This window comes from Falco punctatus (genome assembly GCF_963210335.1).
Source record: "Falco punctatus genome assembly, chromosome: 2".
NCBI lineage: Eukaryota > Metazoa > Chordata > Aves > Falconiformes > Falconidae > Falco > Falco punctatus.
Window position 1 is genome coordinate 73,214,192 of NC_137581.1, and position 20,555 is coordinate 73,234,746.

The 20,555-nt window shown below is 39.4% G+C and overlaps 1 protein-coding gene across 2 annotated transcripts in view; it reads left to right on the forward strand.

Moving 5' to 3' along the window:
* The window catches only part of LOC308058878 (uncharacterized protein), a 75,757-nt gene that overhangs the window by 46,236 nt on the left and 8,966 nt on the right, over positions 1-20,555 (forward strand). Inside the window, exons 5-6 of one of the 2 annotated variants that reach the window (XM_080375375.1) lie at positions 1-61; positions 2,881-20,555. The exon at positions 2,881-20,555 is cut by the window's right edge and continues 8,966 nt beyond it. In XM_080375375.1, coding sequence (XP_080231501.1) covers positions 1-61; positions 2,881-2,947 — 128 coding nt within the window. In that variant the 3' untranslated portion in view covers positions 2,948-20,555. The other variant, XR_013926009.1, reaches the window with a different exon arrangement.

Here is a 20,555-nt window from a genome sequence, read left to right on the forward strand (position 1 = left end):
GGATGGAAGGACTGACGAGGGTTTTGTTCCACCTCTGTGTCACCTGGATGTGTTTGGGGAGGTAAGTGTTTGTTACAAGTTCTGAGAGTACAAAATCAGGCTGCAGGCAATGCAGGCAGAATAAAGGCAGCTTGCATCCCCCATTCATCCCAGAGGAAGATTAACCATTCCTGGCCTTGTTGTAATGGAGCTGCAGAGCTTTATTTAGAGGTTGGGACTTGGGTGCTCTGCAGATGGTACGCTTTTTGTATGGATTATACTGACCGCAGTACGCTGCCTACACATATGCTTCAAATGCAACTAAGTGGTTTGGACAGCATATCGGCAAATGTTGACAGAGCTTTGCAGCCCACAGACTAATTTCTGACCTCAGAGATGCTGGTGTGACGACTCTTGAGTCAGTAAGACGTACCATGTGCCTTATGTATCTTCAAGGGCTAACACACATTGCTCCATGACTGCTCATCTGGGGCAAGCAAAGACTGCTAGATAAAAAACCTACTTGAAGTGTGACCCATGAAGCTGGTAATGTTAATAGAGCTGGTGTTGAGGAGACACTTATATGAAAGTTTCAGAACTGACACCTGAGTGATTTCAACTCTACTGTCTCTCAGCAGAGAGACACACCTGATCGCTCTTCAAAAGATTTTCAGCCTGTACAAAAGACCTGAAGATACAGGTCCAGTTCTTTGTTCTCAGCATAGTTCTGAGTGGTCTTTCACCTCTTCCCCACTTGGAGACCTTGCTGAGCACAGAGCTGCCACATTTGCCCAGTTAGCACAGAAGGTGGGACAGGGATGGGAGGGATGCTGGAGGCTTCACTTTCGCCACCTGAGCTGCCTCAGTAAGCTGCGTTTTACCATACGTTTTTGTGGTGGGGGACATGTATAGTAACTATGGCTTCAGCCCTTTATTTGCATTGAAATCAACTGAAATGAAAGATAACCAGCAGGGAAAAGGCCAGAAGTTCTTTTGTTTTATTAGAAATCCTAGAAACGCTGACACAGCAAGACACAGAGCACCTATTCAGCCCTCCCCGGCTCTGGATGGGGAATGGTACCAACAATATCTTGAAAGTGCTGGGGGAGCTTGACCCAAGAACTGGTTGTATACTATACGCTTTCTCATTGTGCTAGGCCACTGTGATTTCCATCCTGCTACGTTTTCCCATCCCCTAGAGGCAGACTTGTCAAGAAGCCTTTTGTCTGGCACAGTGTTTTCAAATCCAAACTCTGATAATTATCTGTGGTTCTGCTGCTGACTTGAAAGGTGATTGCTACGCATTGAATCCACATTCCCTTCAGTACAAAAATTAAGAGTAAGGAGAAGAGGCATTTCTGTGCCTGCTTCTCTCTCCACACTTTGACACCAAATGCACATGTGAGGCTGACCGTCAAAGATAAATGAGTTCAATAGAAAAGAGCAGGCACATACTTGGATCTCAGTGTAATGCAGTACAAATCAGCAGAAAGTGCAACACAAAGGCTTTGCATGGCAGACTCTGCTAATCAGAAGAGGTGAGTCTTTTAGCATATTTAAACGGGGACAGGGCATCCACTAATCAAACAACAGAACCCAGAGGTACTGAAAGAGCAAGGGAAAGACTGTTTCTTAAAACTTTTCAACACAGATGGAGGATTTTTGAAATATCATTAAATGTGATGATCTAGGTTTATAGGAAGATAATGAGGTAAGTAACAAATATGTGAAAACTAAACTGTTAAACATTGTAATTATGCTGGATACAGATTAGTTGCTGAAAAAGTTTCTCATTGCTGCACTGTAGCTGTCAGAAAAGTGTAGTAAAATAATGGGTTTTCTTTTAATTTGATTTATTTAGCCAAAGGTACTATGTGGTAACTTTCTAACACCTTTTATGGGATGAATAAAAATTGCACCATGAGCCGCTAGGATTATTTTATATAAATTGGTGCAAAGTACACATAAGTGATAAAAACTCACTTTTCACATGCAAGATTTAAAAAGCTTTCACACCATCTAAGTAGATTGTTCGAAAAGTACTACCGTTATATATTCCTCTCACAGTCTTTTGCCTTTCTCCTACTGTTTTTCAAATCAAGCCCAGGTTGCTGTCACATTCATTGATATTTCTTCTCCACAGTATTTATTTTAATAATTTTTTTTTAATCAGTCAGGAAAGAGAATTAGTTTTACATCAGCATTTTAAAGGGGTATTTTCTTAAATCCTCCCAGGAAAAAAAAAATACCTTTTAGTGAGAAATATACAAAATGTACATGCTTCCTAGGCCAACAGATCATTGCCATATGAGTATAACAAAGGTTACTTAGCAGTCACGGGTTTTCTTTGGGAATATTGTCTTCACAGAAACAGATCTCTAAGGAGCTTATTTTAAGCTGATATTCATTAGAAAGCTACTAAGCCGCTAGAGACATTGTGGATACGAAATAAGATATCTGGTTTATATTTTCTTTTGCAGGTAATAAGAGATAATGTCTGTAATCATGGTCAGAATCTTTGATTTATTGCTGTGATAGGTTATATTGTGTCACATGATATTCTGATCTTTTTATCTATATTTCTTTAAAGGAGTAGTTTTAATGGATTTTAAGCACATGAGAGCATCAGGCTGATAGCTTCAAGACTGGCATCTTCCTCCATTTATGAAAAGGATGCCTCCTTCTGGATATGCCCTGGCTTTGCTGTGGTTGCTTGTCAAGGGCTTGCATTATCTGCTTTAAAGACAGAATTTGTATTTTCATTGTCTTCAGTAGAAACTGGATGAAGGCTACATACCTCACCAAATTAAGAGGGGGTTAAGTATGATCTTTTGAAGGTAGGAGGGGGTATGTGTTTAATGTGTTATTGGATCTTTTGATGAAATATGTATTTTCCTCAAGGTACAAACAGTTGAAGAAAAGACTAAGTATTGGACAGAAGAAAGAGATGACTGCATGTATTAAATAGTAAGACTTCATGCTAAATACTGGATAAAGATGATAATCTAATTGGATTGAATACTTGAGTTCAGAAAAGAAACAGAGAAAGATCATGAAGATCTTTGTTAAGAGTAAAAAGAAGTTATAGAAAAATTTGGAAATGGTTGTTTTAATAAAAAATAAAGAATCTAGAATGAAGAGTGCTTGCATATACACATTAATCTCATCTGTGATAAAAATTGTACAATCAAATCTGAAAGGAGACTTGGGAAATATATCTTTTCAGCTGTATAAAAGAAAGCTTTTGGCTTATCACTTTTGACAGTATCGATACAGTGAAAAAAGAGCAGAATGGTATCTGCAGGGCAAGGCAGTACAGTCAGGGATTGACTAAAGGGTAAATTCTGCTCTATCTCCATTAAGTTTCTGGTGGCAGGATTTCGCTGTCTGTAACCTGAATCCACAGTACTTTCAGACTTGCAGAAAGGCTAGTGGCAAAACAAAGGGAGGCGTTACATGGAAGTTTGGTGCCAAAGCTCTGGAGATTTCTGTTGTATGCACAGACTGACAACACTTCTGGATCAGGGCAGGAACATTATGAAGAAGAAAAAAAAAAGGGAGCACAAACTAAACAGCTGCACTACCAAAGAAGGAATGTATTATTCTTCAGTGGCTTTGGGTTTCTGGCAACTACAGATTTCTGCCACGGCTTTTTCCTTTTCTTTAATTTTCTTTTATAGACAGGGAGGTGCCACTGATCAGGTACTTCCTGTGACTTGAGCGCTGCTATCAGCAGGTAAAACACAGGTCTGATATCAGTTTTCATGCTGGTCTTGCTACAAGCTCTCTCTGTTGGTCTCAGAAGCCATTTTCCTTCTCATTTCCTTGGTTCACCTTTTGCCACTCTTAGAAGACCATTGTGTTTGCTTTCATAGAGCTCTCATAGAGCTTGGCGTCTTGGTGGGGAATGCCAGAAAGAGCACCTGGCAACAACTTTTTGCAGGAGCTGAGTATCCTAAGGTGCGGGGAAAGCACCATGAAGTAAGTCTCTGCTTTTGTATTTGACAGCGGGTACTAAGCAGGTTTGTGGGGTTTTTTTTTACTTCACATCAGCAGTGACATTCTGTAATATAATCGTTCACCTCACCGATCCTCTAACAGAGATGGGAGAGGTGAAAGCAAAAATCTTTGGCATTTTGGAACTTTTTGTTTTGCTAGATGTTGCAGCCCTTCCAGAAGAGTGAAGTGTAACTGGTGGAGCTGACTGTAAAAAGAAGAAAGATTGAAGAATCTCAAGTAGGTTCTGTTGTACATAACAACCAAAAGTTGCCACGTTTGCAATATGATCATTCACATTCATGCATGATTTTTCTTTTTATCTGTTTACCTCAGCAAGTTTGTCTTAGCTTGGACCTCCATAAATAGAAGGTAATATGGGTATATGAGTAAAATACAATTCCTCTGCTAATATTAACAAGTGCCCATCCTCATGAGGGTGAAAAGGAATGAGTAAGGAGTAACAGCCTTCAACAATGAACATACATGCCTACTTTCAGTGCAGAAACATGGATATACTTGGAGGCTGTCCCTGTGTTGCCTGCTGTGAAATGTGCTGTCTATCAAAGAGAAGAGGCCTAAAGGTGTAGACAAGATTCTGGGCAGGGTTGTAGTTGCCATTCAGCAGTTTCCTGGTCCAACAGTAACACTCCAGTTAGCTTTTCCCTGCACAAAACTGGAAATTTGGGGTTGCCTGACAGAAATTCCTCCCACAGACAGATATCCATTGGCACAGTTGCTCTCCTGGGACTTAACTACTGAGAAACTTCTCCAACACTGTGGGATAACAACTTTAATGAAATTACCACCAGTATAAAGAATTCTGTCTGGCAAATTACTACATATATTGTGACCAGGTGACTCAAGGCGAGTTATATCTAAAACAGATTTACAATTAAATAAATTGAAGGATAAAAGAAGATGATGAAATTACTGGGGAAAGAGATTATTTTTCTATAAGTTGGGCATTTAAACACTGCATGAATTCGGAAACAATGTCTGAAAGCCACCCTTTAAAATTATTTTTTTAAATGCTGTCATAATATTTCCTGTCAAAAGCAGTAAAACACAATAGCACAAACTATGATTAAATGAAGAAGCATGGAAACACTGAGCCTGAGTGAGTGTATCTTCAAAGATTTGCTTAAAAACTCACAAATCTGTCTGTAACTGAATTAGACTCCAGAACTGTGGGACCTGGTCTATGGCACAGTAAAGTCAGCGGACTCACTTGGGCAACCATCTGCATGTAACAATGCTCTTCAAGCAGTCACCAAGATTCCTACCATTCACTGAATCTGTAGAATTTGTAGAATATTTTCAGCATTGATTATCAAGTCCAGATCTTTCTTATTGCTATCTACAACACAGCATAAAAGATGAGTGATTCTTTTTCATGACATACTTCTTTTGGTCCACTTCCAGTCCAGAAACTTCAGTGATTTCAGCATGTTATCTAAGCACGGGCTTACTGATGCAATACAAGGATACCATCAAACCCTCACAGTGGGGTTCTCATTTCTTTATGGAATATTTAAGGGGTGCATGTTGTTCTGACAGCATATTAAAGCAACATCTTGAGGATGTAGTAACTGTTAATAGCTTAACGCTCTCATAACCAGCTAGTAATGGGAAGGGTCTGTTGAATTCCACTAGTTTTGAATGATGTCAGCCAAAGTTTTGTAGGATCATAGTTTTTCTTAGCTTTTTAAAATCGCTACATCTGGCATACTTTATATTTATTCTGCTCTGCTTTGGATTGTAGTTGTGCAGTGCTTTGTGACTTGCCTTGCAAGATGTATGCTTTTTTCACCTCGACTTGACCTTTGTCTTGATAACCTTGGAGACTCGTCTTCAAGGTTTCAAGTTTCAAGCACGAGACCTGTTGTCATCGTTCATTAAAATATGAATCGCTCAAGTGCTTCATGACTAATGCTGTGTAAAATCCTGCTGCTTGAGCATCCGATTTCTTTCCATTGCTGGGACATGGAAAGTTTTTATGCTTACCATGTATTTTAAGGGTTGTCAGTGATGTGTTGAGCTAACTTGCAGCCTGGTTCTGTAAAGTTTTATTCCTCAAGTGCTAGTCTGGAATTGATGTATTGTGTGGTTTAAATTGTTTAACTCTTTCACCCCTCATGAATTCTATCATATTTGAAAAGTCCGTAATGATATCTGGTTTAACAGAGAAGTGAGGAGCTTTGCTAATATTTGTGCAGCTCTTCGAAGAACATGACATGGGAAGCAGGCTCAGGAGGGAATAACACTACATATTGCCAGTGCTGTTGGTTTTGTTCTGACTTTGAAGGCTGAAGCTAAGTTCCACTTAGGTGTAGAAGATGCTGTATTTTGAAACATTCAAGCATTTCAGGTACTTACCAGACTGTTCACATGCTGATGAACAAGATGAGTAGAAAGCAAGTTATTCTTAACATTTAGAGAAGCTTTTTGTTAGGAATGAAGCAGCAGATATTCTAAGATTCCCTGCAACCTGAAATGCTTCACAAATACATGTAAAGTTTTACCACATCTGAAAAGGAAGACCTCAGAAATGGCAGATGAGCTTTTGAAAGAGGCCAGCTTTCAAGGGCGTCTCAAGTTTAGCATGTTCTTCGCAGGATAAGTTAGAAAAATGGTATGCTTACAATAAAGAGCTACCAGGTGGGATGGGAATCTTTCTGGCAAAGCTTATTGCTGATGTGCAAACAGATCTGTTTCTGCTCATATGTGGCTCTTGCACTGTTGATATCAAAGTATTCAAGGGACTGAACTCACTTCTTTCTATCTCCAGTCCTGTGCAGTTATTTTTAAAAGGTATAGGTAGTACCAAAGTTGCCATAACACCCTGTTCTTTTATGACTTAATGAACTCTAAAGCACTATATTCAATTCCAAAACATCTCTTGGAAAAAAACAACCCTGAAGTACAGTGGGTACAGTTCAGGAATATTGCTAATGTTAAAGCAGTTCTGATAAGAAATAGTTGACATGTTATGGTACCTGTGTGGATGTGTGTGGATGTAAGGTTACAAGTCAGTTAAAGTTTGTAAGAGGGACTAATAGCTGTGACTGGACAAGCTGATATAATACGACAATTTTTCAGAGACATTTACAGCTGCAAAGTGAATGGGAAAGCTGTGTAGGTGTTGTAGCATCATGTGACTAGGAGTATGTCTGTGCTTCAGTGGCCTTGACTGTTTGGGAGCTACTGTCCTTGTCTGTCCTCTAGTGAAACTGCACCTGTGTCTTGTGACTAGTAGGTTGAATTAAATTGTCCTCAAAGTTGACTTTTTCTGCTACAGTCTTTGCAAGTGCACCCTCCCTCTACTAGAAGAAATGGACAGCTGACAAGATTTAGGGCCAATGTTGTCTAGGATTTCATATATCAAAAAATTCAACACTACCTTCTTAAAGTCTGCCTGGACACCAAACATCTCTAAGAATAAATTATCAAGCTGTGGAACTATATGCCTGACAAGTGAATGACCTTGTTGGCAGGAGCACTTTCCATCAGATGTACTTGCTGGTTCCACTGAAATCAGCAGGTGTTTAAATGTTGACTTTAATACCTCACTGATTGCTCTTGAATAGTTTGAAAAATGGTAATGAATGCTTACCATGTTTTATGGTTGAATTGAGAGACTTGACAGAATGTGTACCTCCTTTGTATTAATGAAGTCTGGCCTATTAGAACTGAGAATTTCATTGGATATATCAGCTACAGGAAAATTGTATGAGAAAAACCTGGAAGAAAGGCATATGTTGACAAAGATGACCAACAATGCTAATGTATTGAATTCTGTAAAACATGCTTGATAAATAGGACATAATTCTAGATTAACAGCTTGATTACTGACTGAAAGAAAAGCTTTTGTTCTGGTGAACAGATGAGGAGGAGCTGCTCTACAGCCAAAGCAGACAGATACTGCATTTGTTTCCTTCAGCTTGTAGTAGCTAATTAAAGATACTGTGGATCTTTTCCAGAAATAATCCAGTCAGATCCAGGCACCTGTAGTTAAAATGATTTCTTGCTTTTGGACAATAGACAGTGAGGAGAAAAAAAAAATATATTATATTTCTGCTTGGGGGGAGGAGGCAGGGAGAGGGGAAAAAAAAATCCTCTTCTGTAAACTCTGCAACCCAGGGAATACCAGGAGGTACTTAAATTAGCAAGAGCTGTTCCAGAGTGCTAGGCAGAAAAGTGCTGGTCAAGAGACAAGGAAAGTATAGGACCCCTTCACTTCTAGAAATGGGGTAATTCCACTAACGTCCTAGAGGACAAAGAATATGGATTTTCATGCATTGCCTGGGTGGTAGCTTGCTGTTTCAGACTGAAGGTCAAGTGTATTGAGGTCTTTCGGCTGGCAGGTGCATGTTTTTTCCTAAATAGTTACAGCTGACAAATACACCTCTTGTTCTGCTGACCATTATGGGTACATCGTGATGCCCTGTTTAGTTCAATTTCAGTTAGCAAGATATGAACACAGCAGGGATAAGAGAAGGGAGGAGGTTGGAGAGGAGATGGAAAAGTACAGAAGTAAGAACCAGATGTCAAACAGCTCTCCCACGGGATGGCTCTCTATTGTTTGATGCATTTCTATGGATGATGTGGTAGGTTCAGATTCTGTAGAGTTTAGGCTTTCATTTAAAGGGGAAAAACTTGAAATATTTCTCTAGTAGCCAGAAGGCTAGAAACTTTTAAATGTAAGCAGATGTAGCCAGCACTCTTCCTGAGTGAACACACCAGCTAAAACAACCCCTACAAATACAAAAATCTCTCCATTCCTAGCTCACCAGTGAACTCTAAAGCCAGAGAAAGCATGAGTTACTAGGATACTTCTACATACAGCAGGGGCAAATGCAGGGGGGAAAGAGACAGAGACTGAGGATCAGAGACAGAAAATACCCTTGGAGAAGAACTGAACACCAAAAAACCACAAAGAACAACAAAGCTGAATGGGCAGAGTGCTAAATGACAGCTAAGCCAGTGGCTGGGTACATGACCACTGGCAGTGCTAACCACAGCTCCCTGTGTTCCTTAGTCTTCATGACCCTTCAGGGCCCAGCATGTGGCTGCTTTTCATATCAGTCATTTCTCTTCCTCATTTATGGTAATCATGTGCTGTGCTATCATCTCATACTAGGTAAAAGTCAAACCCTCTCAAAAAGTATGGGTAGGTACATTCCGTCAAGTGAAGAGGTAAACCTACGGTGTGCCCTTGTGCTTTCTCTTTGCTCTCTGTCCCCATGGAAATTGGCAGGGATGGTTATTTTTTCCTCACAGAAACTCCTTCCTATGTTTATGGACACAAGAACCAGCACAGAAGCTACGACTAACGCATTGCAAATTCAGGGCATGTTAAACAGCCTGAATGAGGTATGATTGGCAACAATCTGGTAACTGAAAGGTTTTGGGGGGAGACAGCAGGGCCAGTCACTGTGTACTGTGATCAAAGATGAGTGCAAATCATAGAATCATTTAGGTTGGAAAAGACCTTTGAGATCATCAAGCCCAACTGTTAGCTCAGAACTGCCAAGTCTATCACTAAACCATGTCGCTAAGCACCACATCTATGTGTTTCTTAAATACCGCCAGGGATGGTGATTCTACCACTTCCATGGGCAGCCTGTTCCAATGCTTGACCACCCTTTCAGTGAAGAAATCTTTCTTAATATCCAATATAAACCTCCCCTGGTGTAACTTGAGGCCGTTTATCATTTGACAGGCAACACTCTGAGCACAATCTCTGTGCAGCCTGTACAAAGTCCTAAGTTTTAAGGGCTGCAATTCAACATCTACTCTAAAGAGGAGGTTATCTTGAATCACATATTAAAAAAAGTCAATGAACATTAGGCTTTTTTATTAGCACTCTGTTTTGGAACCATTAGTGTTCACATAGGTCGTATTTACAAGCTTTTGCCCACACCCACCAGGGTTAGAAAATTGCTTACTAAGTAAAATGAAAGCTGAGATCCTAATTATATGATTCCAGGAGCTAAGGCTTCAGTAAAAACACAGATACTATGGAGCTTGTGCAAATCAAGTATTTGTGAGTCCAGGGGAGAATAGATAATCCCTCTTCAGTCCTCAGTTTGGGGTATTCTTGCTCCATGCTGCCCCACACTCACAGCTGCAGACACTTGATCCAGCCCTAAGTCAAATTGCTTTTTTCATATTGACCTCTTGCACTAGCCCAGAATAGTGAGTTTATAACATAAACAGCTCACTCAGGGGCTTCATTATGTTGCATTTACTCTTGCAACTCAAGGTCATCTCAGGAGCAATTTTCACTGAGATCAGGACATCCTCTCAGTGGGGCAAGACCAGCACTGGATGTTACAGAAGGGAAGAAGCTTGTCAAACCAACCACCACCATGTTTAAAAGTATCACGCGTGTCCCTTCTGGAGGGTAATTTTTTCATTAAATATATCAGAGAAGGTCTGGATGTCACATTTGGATCTGTTTTCCCATTATTTCTTCCCACTGGCAAGTATTATTATCTGCACAATTGTTACAGACCAAGACCTATCCTACTAAGATCCCTTTCTCCTCTGTAGGCAGTATTTTGCCCACTCTGAGGGAGAAACAAGATCAGAAAAGCAAACCCAGCCACCAAATTGATGCAAATAACCCCCTGGGCCTGATAAGGAAACCAGAACTGAGCTGGACCTGAGCTGGCCTGTATAGGGGACATAAGCTGGATGTCAGGCATAAGGGGCAAGGGAGGAAATGGGTGCAAACAGGGTAGTGTGTGACATATGGTTCCTTTTGCTCTTAGTCTAGCAGAAGTTTCTTAGTGGATATGAAGTCCTGTGCCTGGTTGTGTAAAGCCCATTAGCATATGTCTCTGCAGTGGGTTTTTGTGGCAGAGTTCCAATAATTACTGTTCATTAGTATTCATTAGTACCAGGTCTTTCCTGATCTTGAGTTCATGTTGAATCAGCTCTGCTGTAACATTTTTGATATGGGCTGGATGTAGAGGTCAGCATGGAGGCATTAATTAGGCCTGGTAGTCAGAAGTTATTTTCATGGCTCTTCAGATAGGGTTTGCTTCAGATACACCATGGCTTTTCCTTCTGAAGTGGAAAGCATATATATAAAGTGGAGCAGTGGTGAGCCTGACACTCAATGGCTTGAGAATATAAAAACATGAATTTAAAGAAAGCCCTAAACTTGCTCTCTGGAGTGACCTGTTAAAAAATCTGCAGGGGTTTCAGAGACTTTCTTTTACTGATGCTGCCACTTGGAAATGTTGACACTGAAAAGAATTTAAAGATGCAAAATATGGATGATGGATGATAATGTGATTTGTATTTCTGACTGTTCATTCCTCTCTTGATCAGCTACTGCTGATAATAATGTAACCATGAGCTTTTAGGGTATGCCCTCTGACCTCTACAAAAGGAAGAACATTGAACAACAAGCCTACTTGTCTCTTATTAAAAACAAAAAGGGGAAAAAAAGTCATGTTAAACTAGTTACTACACTAAGCAGACAATTTCAAGGTACTCTTGGAACAGAGATACTTTTTAGAGGCTACAAGAACTTTTCTGTGAGGAAGGGCTAAGTAAAATTTGAACGTGGGTTGGTATTTTTCTCTTGGACAGTTAAAGTGAAATTATTTCAATTCCAATAAGTAGGTTTAGAGAGAAGTGTAGTTTCTATGAAGATCTTAAACTATACCTTTATCTAAAAGCACAGCTTTATTTACCTTTTCTATACTTCAACTGTCTGGGAAATCATGATTCTCAACATGCAAATCCTTAATTCTTGTAATAACCATCCTTAGTAGAATGTCACTCACCAGAGAGAGAAGTGTACATAGACTCATACAGCCAAGATATTTTCTTTCTCGTAGACAATGCCTCCTTTAATAGAATTTAAACCTGCAATGCAGACATACTATTGGTGAGATCACAGTCATTTACTTTTCAGTAGCACAGGGCATTGCTGTTACTTGGGAATCACCCCAAAGAAATCTGGCTGAAGGATGATGGGAAAAAGGCTTTTCCCAGACTTTCTCATCTTCAATAATGCATAAAATATTTAAGAGGGAACAGAAAAAATTCTCCTAGTAAAGGAGATGCACAGATTGGGACTGCTTTCCTCATAAAACCTTGTCTTTCTACACAACAACACTAATAGAGTTGTATATCCAGATGCACTTCAAAGTACAAAGCATAAAGTTCTCTCCTGCTTGGAATAATCAGAAGATTCCAGATGATGACAAGACAAGACAGCCTCTAATGCTTCTTGGCTCCCTTTAAGGCAGGTGCTTTTTAGCATTCCACTGCTCTTTTTCTGTTTTATAGATCTTGGGTAAATTGTTCAAAAGTGTGAAGTGAGGCTTTTCTTTACACAGTGTGTAGTTAGGCTGTGGAATTGCTGTGTGGATGCTTAAATTTACACAGTGACATAGTGAGTGGACACATGCATGGAAGAAACGTCCACTGATGTCTAGTAAACATAAAGATGTGATGTTTGGCTCAGGAAGTTGTTAAATGACAGATTGTTGGGGGCTGTGAGCAGTCTGGTGGAAATATCATTACTTGACTTTTTTCTGTGCTGTTTGGCTGGCCAAAGGTAGAGACAGGATACTGGGCAAATGGGCCTCCGATCTGACCCAGCATGGTCATGCTTACTTTCTTATATTATGGCTCCTGACAGATCATGTCAAGATCTTGATGGCAAAGCATACCTGCATCATTTTCAGATTCCAAGAGGGTGTAACAGATGCTATCAAGCAGGAAGGCCATTTTTAAAAAAGAAAACAAGACAAAAGATACAGATTAGGAAAGTGTGAAAGTAATACCTCATATAGCAAAGGTGTCTCTGTTAGTAGTATGGACTACATCACTGCCTGTACCTGAAGCTTTTTGAAATATTGCAAGATGTACACCGAAATAAAGATGAATGATTTTACAACTTCGAGAGATCCAAGTATGTCCATGAACCTAAGCAGACCATAGGTGTGTTTGGTGAAGGAGCTGCAGAGATTTGCAGCCAACACTAGGAGAGGGAATGAAAAAACTAGTATCACATCCTGTTTGGGCTGGTTCCCCAGCCTAAAAAATCTGGCACCCTCTGGGGTGACCTTTGGCACCAGCTGGTTTACAGCTCAGACTCACACATGTGTCTCCAGAGTGGAACACCTCTTGGGCCTCCCCTCACCCTCCATCAGAAAGTGCACACACTCTGGATCCCAGCTGAACTGGATACTTTTCACTTCCAAATGATTTAAAAGGAGAGATAATCCTCTTTGAGGGCTTCTGTGGATGAGATTCTTTCAAAGTTATGCTAGTGCTCTTTGCAGATTAACGATGTAAACTTGTCAAACTCATTTGGGATGCAGTATGGAATACATAGATTAAAAAGTTCCCAATACTCTATGATTCACAGGTACCTTTAGTTAAGGGTCATATGCAAACTGGCCTCAAAATAGATAAGCTTTGAGCCAGAACACTTAAAGTCAAGGAAGTCTGAATTGCAGGACCAGTTTTTAGGATGTTTTGCTAGGAGTTACCTGATTACAAGGCAGCCTGGATGTTGCAAATGCAACCTCTTCCTCCACGAGAAAAATAAAATGCAGACTCTACTAAATAAGAAATAGTAAGCCTCTTCTGCCAATAAAAAATTAAAATTGTCTTTATCTGAGGATAAGAAAAAAATTAAGTTCAGTGGTGGTACATTCCACATAGAGGGCTCCTTTTCTTTCTTGTCATGCTTGGCATCTTGTTTTAGGATCCCTCTTTGATGTTGTACTCCTGCTGCAAGAGAATTGTTTCTTGTTCAGCAAAAGAATGATGCGTCTTTAATAAACAAACCTGGGCACTAATACAAATCCGTGTTGACAAATGCTTGTCAAGAAGAAAACCAAAGAAACAAAATCAATACATGGCCTTGCATTAAATCACATTGTTTACAGATAGATTCTTTTTCTTTTTTTCTTTTTTTCTTTTTTTTTTTTTTTTTGTTTACTAAATAGTTGTCCCTGATTAATTTAGGATAAACCAGAATTCGGCTTTATAACAACAAAAGTTTTTAAAAAAAGTTTACAGCCAACCTTTTCAACTATTCTGTCGTTTTTAAGGAAAAAAACATTCCTCCCAGCCTTCCTTATTCTGACACCATTTTACTTTAGAAGATCTCAAAGTACAAGTGAATACATGACACTCGCAGTGTCTCCAGTGTACACATTTTACGTTTGATTTATGACATTACTATATAGGTGCACTTGACAGCTTTCAGATTGAAGCAGAGACAAGAGAGCTTTAAAGTGAGATGGGTTATCTGGGTAAATCTATCAAGGGTTCGTCCTGGGAGAACAAGGAGAGAGGCTTTGTAGAGCCCTGCTGTGTAGCAAGCCTCCATGCTGAGCACATCCCAAGCTCCCTGACAGTTGTGCTCAGCCTTCACTGTAATAACGAATAAAAGGGAGCTCCCTGTAGATTACAGATCTTCCGTGTTTTGACATTGACCTTAATACATAATTTAACCACAAAGCCTGAGAAGTGTGGAACAAGATAAGAAAAGACCACAGAACTGGCAAATAAAGTGATGTTCAATCAGAAATCATATTTGTTCCTGATAGTGGAGATGTGGGCATTAAAAAGGGAGACAGAGAGAGATTGAGAGAGAGAGAGGGAAGGGAAGAGAGAGGGAGGAACAGTCTGGGTTATTTGAAGACTTATGGATCTCTTTTAAAGGACATACGGTTGTCAAATAAAAGTTTGTCCTGGATTCACAGTAAGAAATTAAAAAAAATGTCAATGGTTATTAAATTTTCATTGACACTGGGTTGCTGCTTTTCTCAAAATACTGTGATGGCATTTTCCATGTTTGCCTCATGTTTGTACTTTTGCTTTTAACTCAATGGACTGTGGAGGAGGCAGTATGTAGAATTACCATAAAGCTGTCCTTAGGCATATATTTAGACTAATTGTGTTTAATATCTGCCTATTCTAGACCTTATCTTTGGTTTTTACACTAAAAGAAACAATTGTTTGGATGCTAAGAGTTTGTAGGTTTTTCTTCCTATTTACAGAGAACACTCAATGCACAAGTGAAATGCACAGTGGGATGGGTTGCTTGCATGGCAATGGCATATTTTAACAGAAGAGAGGCTCATGCAGAGGAATAGGATTTTTAACATAAAGGGTGTGACTGTGGATACTGTTAAAATTAAGCACAATTCTTATGTGAAAATTATCAGGAATGAAATGATGTACAAAATAAAAAAAAAAAATATAATGAAGGAGGTAAAAAGTTGGGGAAAAGTAACTTTTCATCATTTGTGTTAGTTTTATTTTTTCATCCCTATTGGATAACATGTATGACCAGTTAATCTTACATTTTTGCTTCTAAACCTTTTTTATATGCCTCACAACTCACTTGCTGTTCTTATGCTACCTCATCTGGATGGTAGTGGCTTCAGGAAAACTCTAACTTATCATTGACATTTTAAACACAAAATCTTTGAAAATATTTAAATTGAATGAAATTTAAATTTAAATTAGAGTTTGACTCTGGTTACAAAATTAAAAATTGATGCCTCCTTTTGGATGGAGCTTTCAGTCCTGTCCCTCACCACCAGATCCTTCAATTCCATCTGAAATTTGCGCAAGCATCTACATCACTTGGGTGGTTTTGAATGATGTACCCAGAGACTCTTTAGTGTTAGAGCATAGGTACATAACTGGTCTGGTTTGAGATGAATACCTTTTTCTTAGGTGCAAATATTTTGACACTTAAGGTCAAATCCCAAGAATAAAAAATTAAACATGAAAGACAATACACTGTCTGATGTACAAAGCTGGAAATTTATTTCTTTCATTTCCAAAAGCAAACAGGTGAGAAAAACACTCTAAGGGAATTAGAGCACATCAGTATTATTATGTGGGATCACTGTTGTGTGCATACTTTGGAACAGTATGTTTTTTAAAAAGGCACCTATATATATTTACAATAATATATCAGAAGTGTGTTTCCTCAGAGCAGTCTGCACACCAGAAAAAAAATCAAGTTTGAACTAAGGTTTTAACTCAATGGAATACAGCCGTCCTAACATTATCTCCCTCCCTGTAACCCCTCTGACATGCTCACTTTCATTTCAGCAATCCAACCTACCCCACTGCATACTTCAAAGGGCTGAATATAATACTTCAGCCCTCGACCACCTGCTACATTATTGAAGAACATTATGACAGTTAAAATCCCAAAGCTACATGGCAAGTCTTTCTCCAGGATAAACTGGTGTAATTTAGTACTAAGGATTAGGCTCTGAATGAACTTTGGAGTGCTTACACCAGGCTTGTTAAGAATACGGTTTACTACTTTCACAACAGTTTCTCCATTTGAAAAAAAGGAAGCAATAAACAGAACAAAAAACCACAACTACGACCCAAACATCTATTTCTGGCCCATGTATGCAACTTTCTGTCAAGTGTGATAATAACAAACGCAAAGTAAAACCCAGTATCAATATGGACAGAAGTGAGTGAAACAGAAAGAACTCATAGATGACAGTCAGTGAGGTTTTTTCTTACACAGGAGGCGAGACTCATCAGCTTTGTTCTGGTTAAAAATGATTCTGCATAAAGCCTCACAGAAAAGTTGGTAAGACAGTTTTAGAGAAAGGAGGAGACAAACTGTATTAGGTTGGCTCAGGTTAGCTGCAGCATATGAAATACTTGCCCATCTGTTTGGGTCCAAATGTACTACCTTGTTTTTCAAACCTCATTATTCATCATTTTTCATGATCATTTTCATTTGATTTATAAAATAATGCCAGAGGTTTCCCTCAAAATATAATGCTAAAAGTACAAATTTACAGGTGATGCCTGTTGTTTAACATTGCCATATCAGCTGCAGCTCCAGATTTAATAGTTTGCCTTACTGGCACACCAGTCTGAAGGTCTTCGCAAACAAGGGTGTTAAGAGTCCAAGAAAGGGAACAAATGTTAAGAGGAAAAGGAAAGTGAAACAGTGCTTTGGATTTGGCAAAAAACCCAGGGAAGTGTAATCTGGTGTGACATTTCCCTGTCCTCATTAGGGCTAACTTTCACAAACTGGTGGAGAGCTGGCAGGTCTGCAAATCTTCTGTGATTGCCTGTAGAGTCATAAGGGCTGGAAATGCAGTGATCGCTCACAGGATGGCTTATGGGGCTGTTTCTGATTTATGGATGGGAGATGTTACTTTCATCACACAGAGACGCAATTAGAGTAGCTCCCCGATTTCATCAGCAGTCCACCAATAGGATCTATTTCAGGGTCTAGGAAAACAAAAACAAAACCAGAGCCAACTGGTGCTGTTCCTTGAGCAGAAAAATATAAGTTTATTTTTCTCCCTGCTAAAAAGCCAGTGCCTGGAGTGGATAAAAATCTCCAACTTCTTAAAATTGTGGTGAATGCTCAGAAGGTAAGGAGAAAGCTCAGGCAGATATGTAGAGTGCATGTGAAAGCTGTAAAGGCAAATAAATAGAAGAAAAGCACAATTTTTGACTAAGTTTGGTACATAGAAATACCACATCTTTCATGAGAGCAAAGTGGAAGAAACGAACCTTTGACTGTCAAAGTTCCCCTAGGAAAAAAAAAAGGCTCTAGAAGATGTGTTATCAATGATACAGATGGAACGATACAGTAATTTACCACACTCAAAATTACCAGGTTTGTCCTTGTGAATTTAGAGCACTGAAAAATGCTCTTGTTCAAAACGGCACACTTTGTGGTGCATCGGTTGGAAGTTCTCTGAATACTCAGACTAAATGTTTGAGCCCATGACTATGAACACCAAATGGGTCTGTAGAAAAAATGCAGGTGCTTTTTTTTCAGAAAGGTCAAAAATACCTTTGTCAGATGATGCAAATAAATATAAAGAAGTCCATATATGTGCCAATATCAAGAAAGGAAAAGAAGCTGTGTGTTTGCAAAAACACTTAGACTAGAGCAGGTAATGGAGTGAATAAACAGTGTGCAGAGGCGAGCTGTGCAATTGCTCAACAAAGAAAGATGCTGCAAAGTTAAAAGAATGGCTAATAAAACAAAGCACAAATGGCCTCCATGTGATGCACAAATTAGGCCCAGGAGCACAAATGAAAGAAGTGAGAGAAACTGAAACACACTTGTTCAAAAGAAAGTATAAAGTTAGAGAAGTCAAAGGTGAGACTGAAATCTGAAAGCAAGGGACAAATTCCAGGCCTGGCCAAGTGTGAAGTGTCACTGATGTTCAAAGGCACAAAGAGTAAAACAAGACGTTGTGGTAATGCACTAAGGCGAGCAAGTAGTCCATGGGCATAAGCTTGGTCTCGTTTGTGCCAAAGCCCAGTAGATTCATGGCCCTCCGGAACAAACCTGAACCAGACGTGAATGTGCCAATGCGTGAAGTGAAGTGTGCTTGCAGAAGAAAGGGGTCATCTGGTGACATTCAAGGTACAGTTAATGGAAGATGCAGAATCTCTTACATGTGGCACTAATAAATGCAGCAAAACATGACAACAGATGGCTTCATTCACAGAATCGGCCAGGGTAATAAAACAAGCTTGCTCTTTATAGCTGTGGAGAAAAATAGCAAAAAGGATTGGTCTTAGATTTTGCAGTGACCACAAGATGCTGAACAAGATAATTTAAAAAGGGAAACATTTCCATTTGCTCTCAAGGAACAAAATGTTTGCTGAGATGGCAGAAGCCAAGTTCTTCAGAAGATTAGATACAGAGAGAAGGTTTTGGCAGATTCCCCTGGACACTGAACGCTTCAAAATTTGCTTTCGAAATCACCATTTTGCAGATGCTGCTTCCTGAGATTGCCTTTTGGAATCCATTTAGCACCAGGAGCATATTGCAGCACAACGACCCAAACACTAGGAGGTCTCCCAGGAATGAAAATATATCTGAATGACATAATAGAAAGGGGCAGCACCACTATTGAACATCAGGAATGATTGTGGAGAATACTGGAAACTGCAAGAAGAAACAACCTTAAATTGAACAACACCAAATTGTCAATCTCAAGCTAATGAGAGAAATAGACCACAAAATGAATGATGCCTAACTCGTCTACAGCAGAGGCCTCAAGGGCTATGACAGTGACACACGACAGATATATGAATACATATTCTAAGTAGAACGTACAACAGCCACAGAAAATTTTGTGATTTGGTCTAGAATCAAAAGATAAGGCACTAAGCATAGATCACTTTTATGAAACACAAGAAAGGACTCGGTGAAACACTGCCAAGCTTACTGCAATTTTATTTTGGAAAGGGTAGGAGGAGTCTGTGAAAGTGGAGGTCCAGCTGAGACATTAACTAGTAGCTGTAAGTATGCTGTCAAGACAATATGCTTTGCTTGATGACATGCAACCAGCTGACCTGGAATGAACTGTAAGAGTGTAAGACCACTACAAATGTATGAAGCTCTGTATTTACCCTGGATGGGGATGAGTCATACAAGCAGTCATATGAACAATAAGCAGAGAAAGGTAAAAACCAACACTTCTCATGCTCACATTGGATCATCTGGAGATCAGTCACAAAAAGTACAAGAATGGCAGTTATCACAATAAGGCAAAAAAAAAGTATAGGAAAGAAATTCATCAACAAGGACACCTTGGAATGACTAGTCAAAAAACATATCAGTGAAGCTGTACTTTAGTCACGGATGGAGAAACAGCATAAATGGTGAACATAAATAAAGACTGATTTAACTGCATTGAGTAGATCTCTGTTAGACTGTAATGTCTATAATATCCATATATTCCAGGTTCCAAAATCAGAAGTGAAACATGATTTATGTGGATAAGCATAGCATCTCTCAAGGCATATAACTAATTGAAAAGACCACAGGTTTAGCTGTGATCAAGTGTCTTACAACGGATGCATAACTGTTAAGAGTAGATATTATTGCACTCCACTAATTCTGAATTCCCAAATGCTGCTACAGTGTATGCATTTTAAAACAAGACATCAAAGGCCTGATTCACTTGCCCACATATAGGCTTCTTGTTCCATTTAATATGCACAGACATACCTGAAACATCCACGAGGAATGATGCAGGACTTAAAGGAGACCTGTGGTTTACTAGAGTGGCAGCTGGAGGTCATGGTGGATGCCCTAGGGCACTGCAAATCCCATAGGTACCCATATGTGAGCAACTCACATGAGCCTTTGACCATAGATATTCAGAGGCAAACCAGAGGACACTTTCTGCATAAGAAAGAATTTGATCCAAAAACACTTGGAACAAGAGAACCCTGGGGAAAAAAATGGGAAAATCAGCCATAGAAGTCTGCATAGATACCTGAGACATAGAGACAAACTGTAATCAAAGAACAACATATAACTGTGATTTTTGGCAAACAGCCTAGAGAAGGAAAAATGGACACAGAACTGTAACAGTCACCAGGTGTTTGCCACAGCCCAGAAATATAGACTTTGGCAAGATTACTGCTGTCAGAAAAGAGGAGTGAAGCTACATCACCTGGTTTGCATTCTGAGATTGGAGCTAGTGAATGAACTTCACAAACTTACCATCTCGACATCGTGCTTATAGGAAAACTTATTTAGACTTTGGTATTTGGCTGAT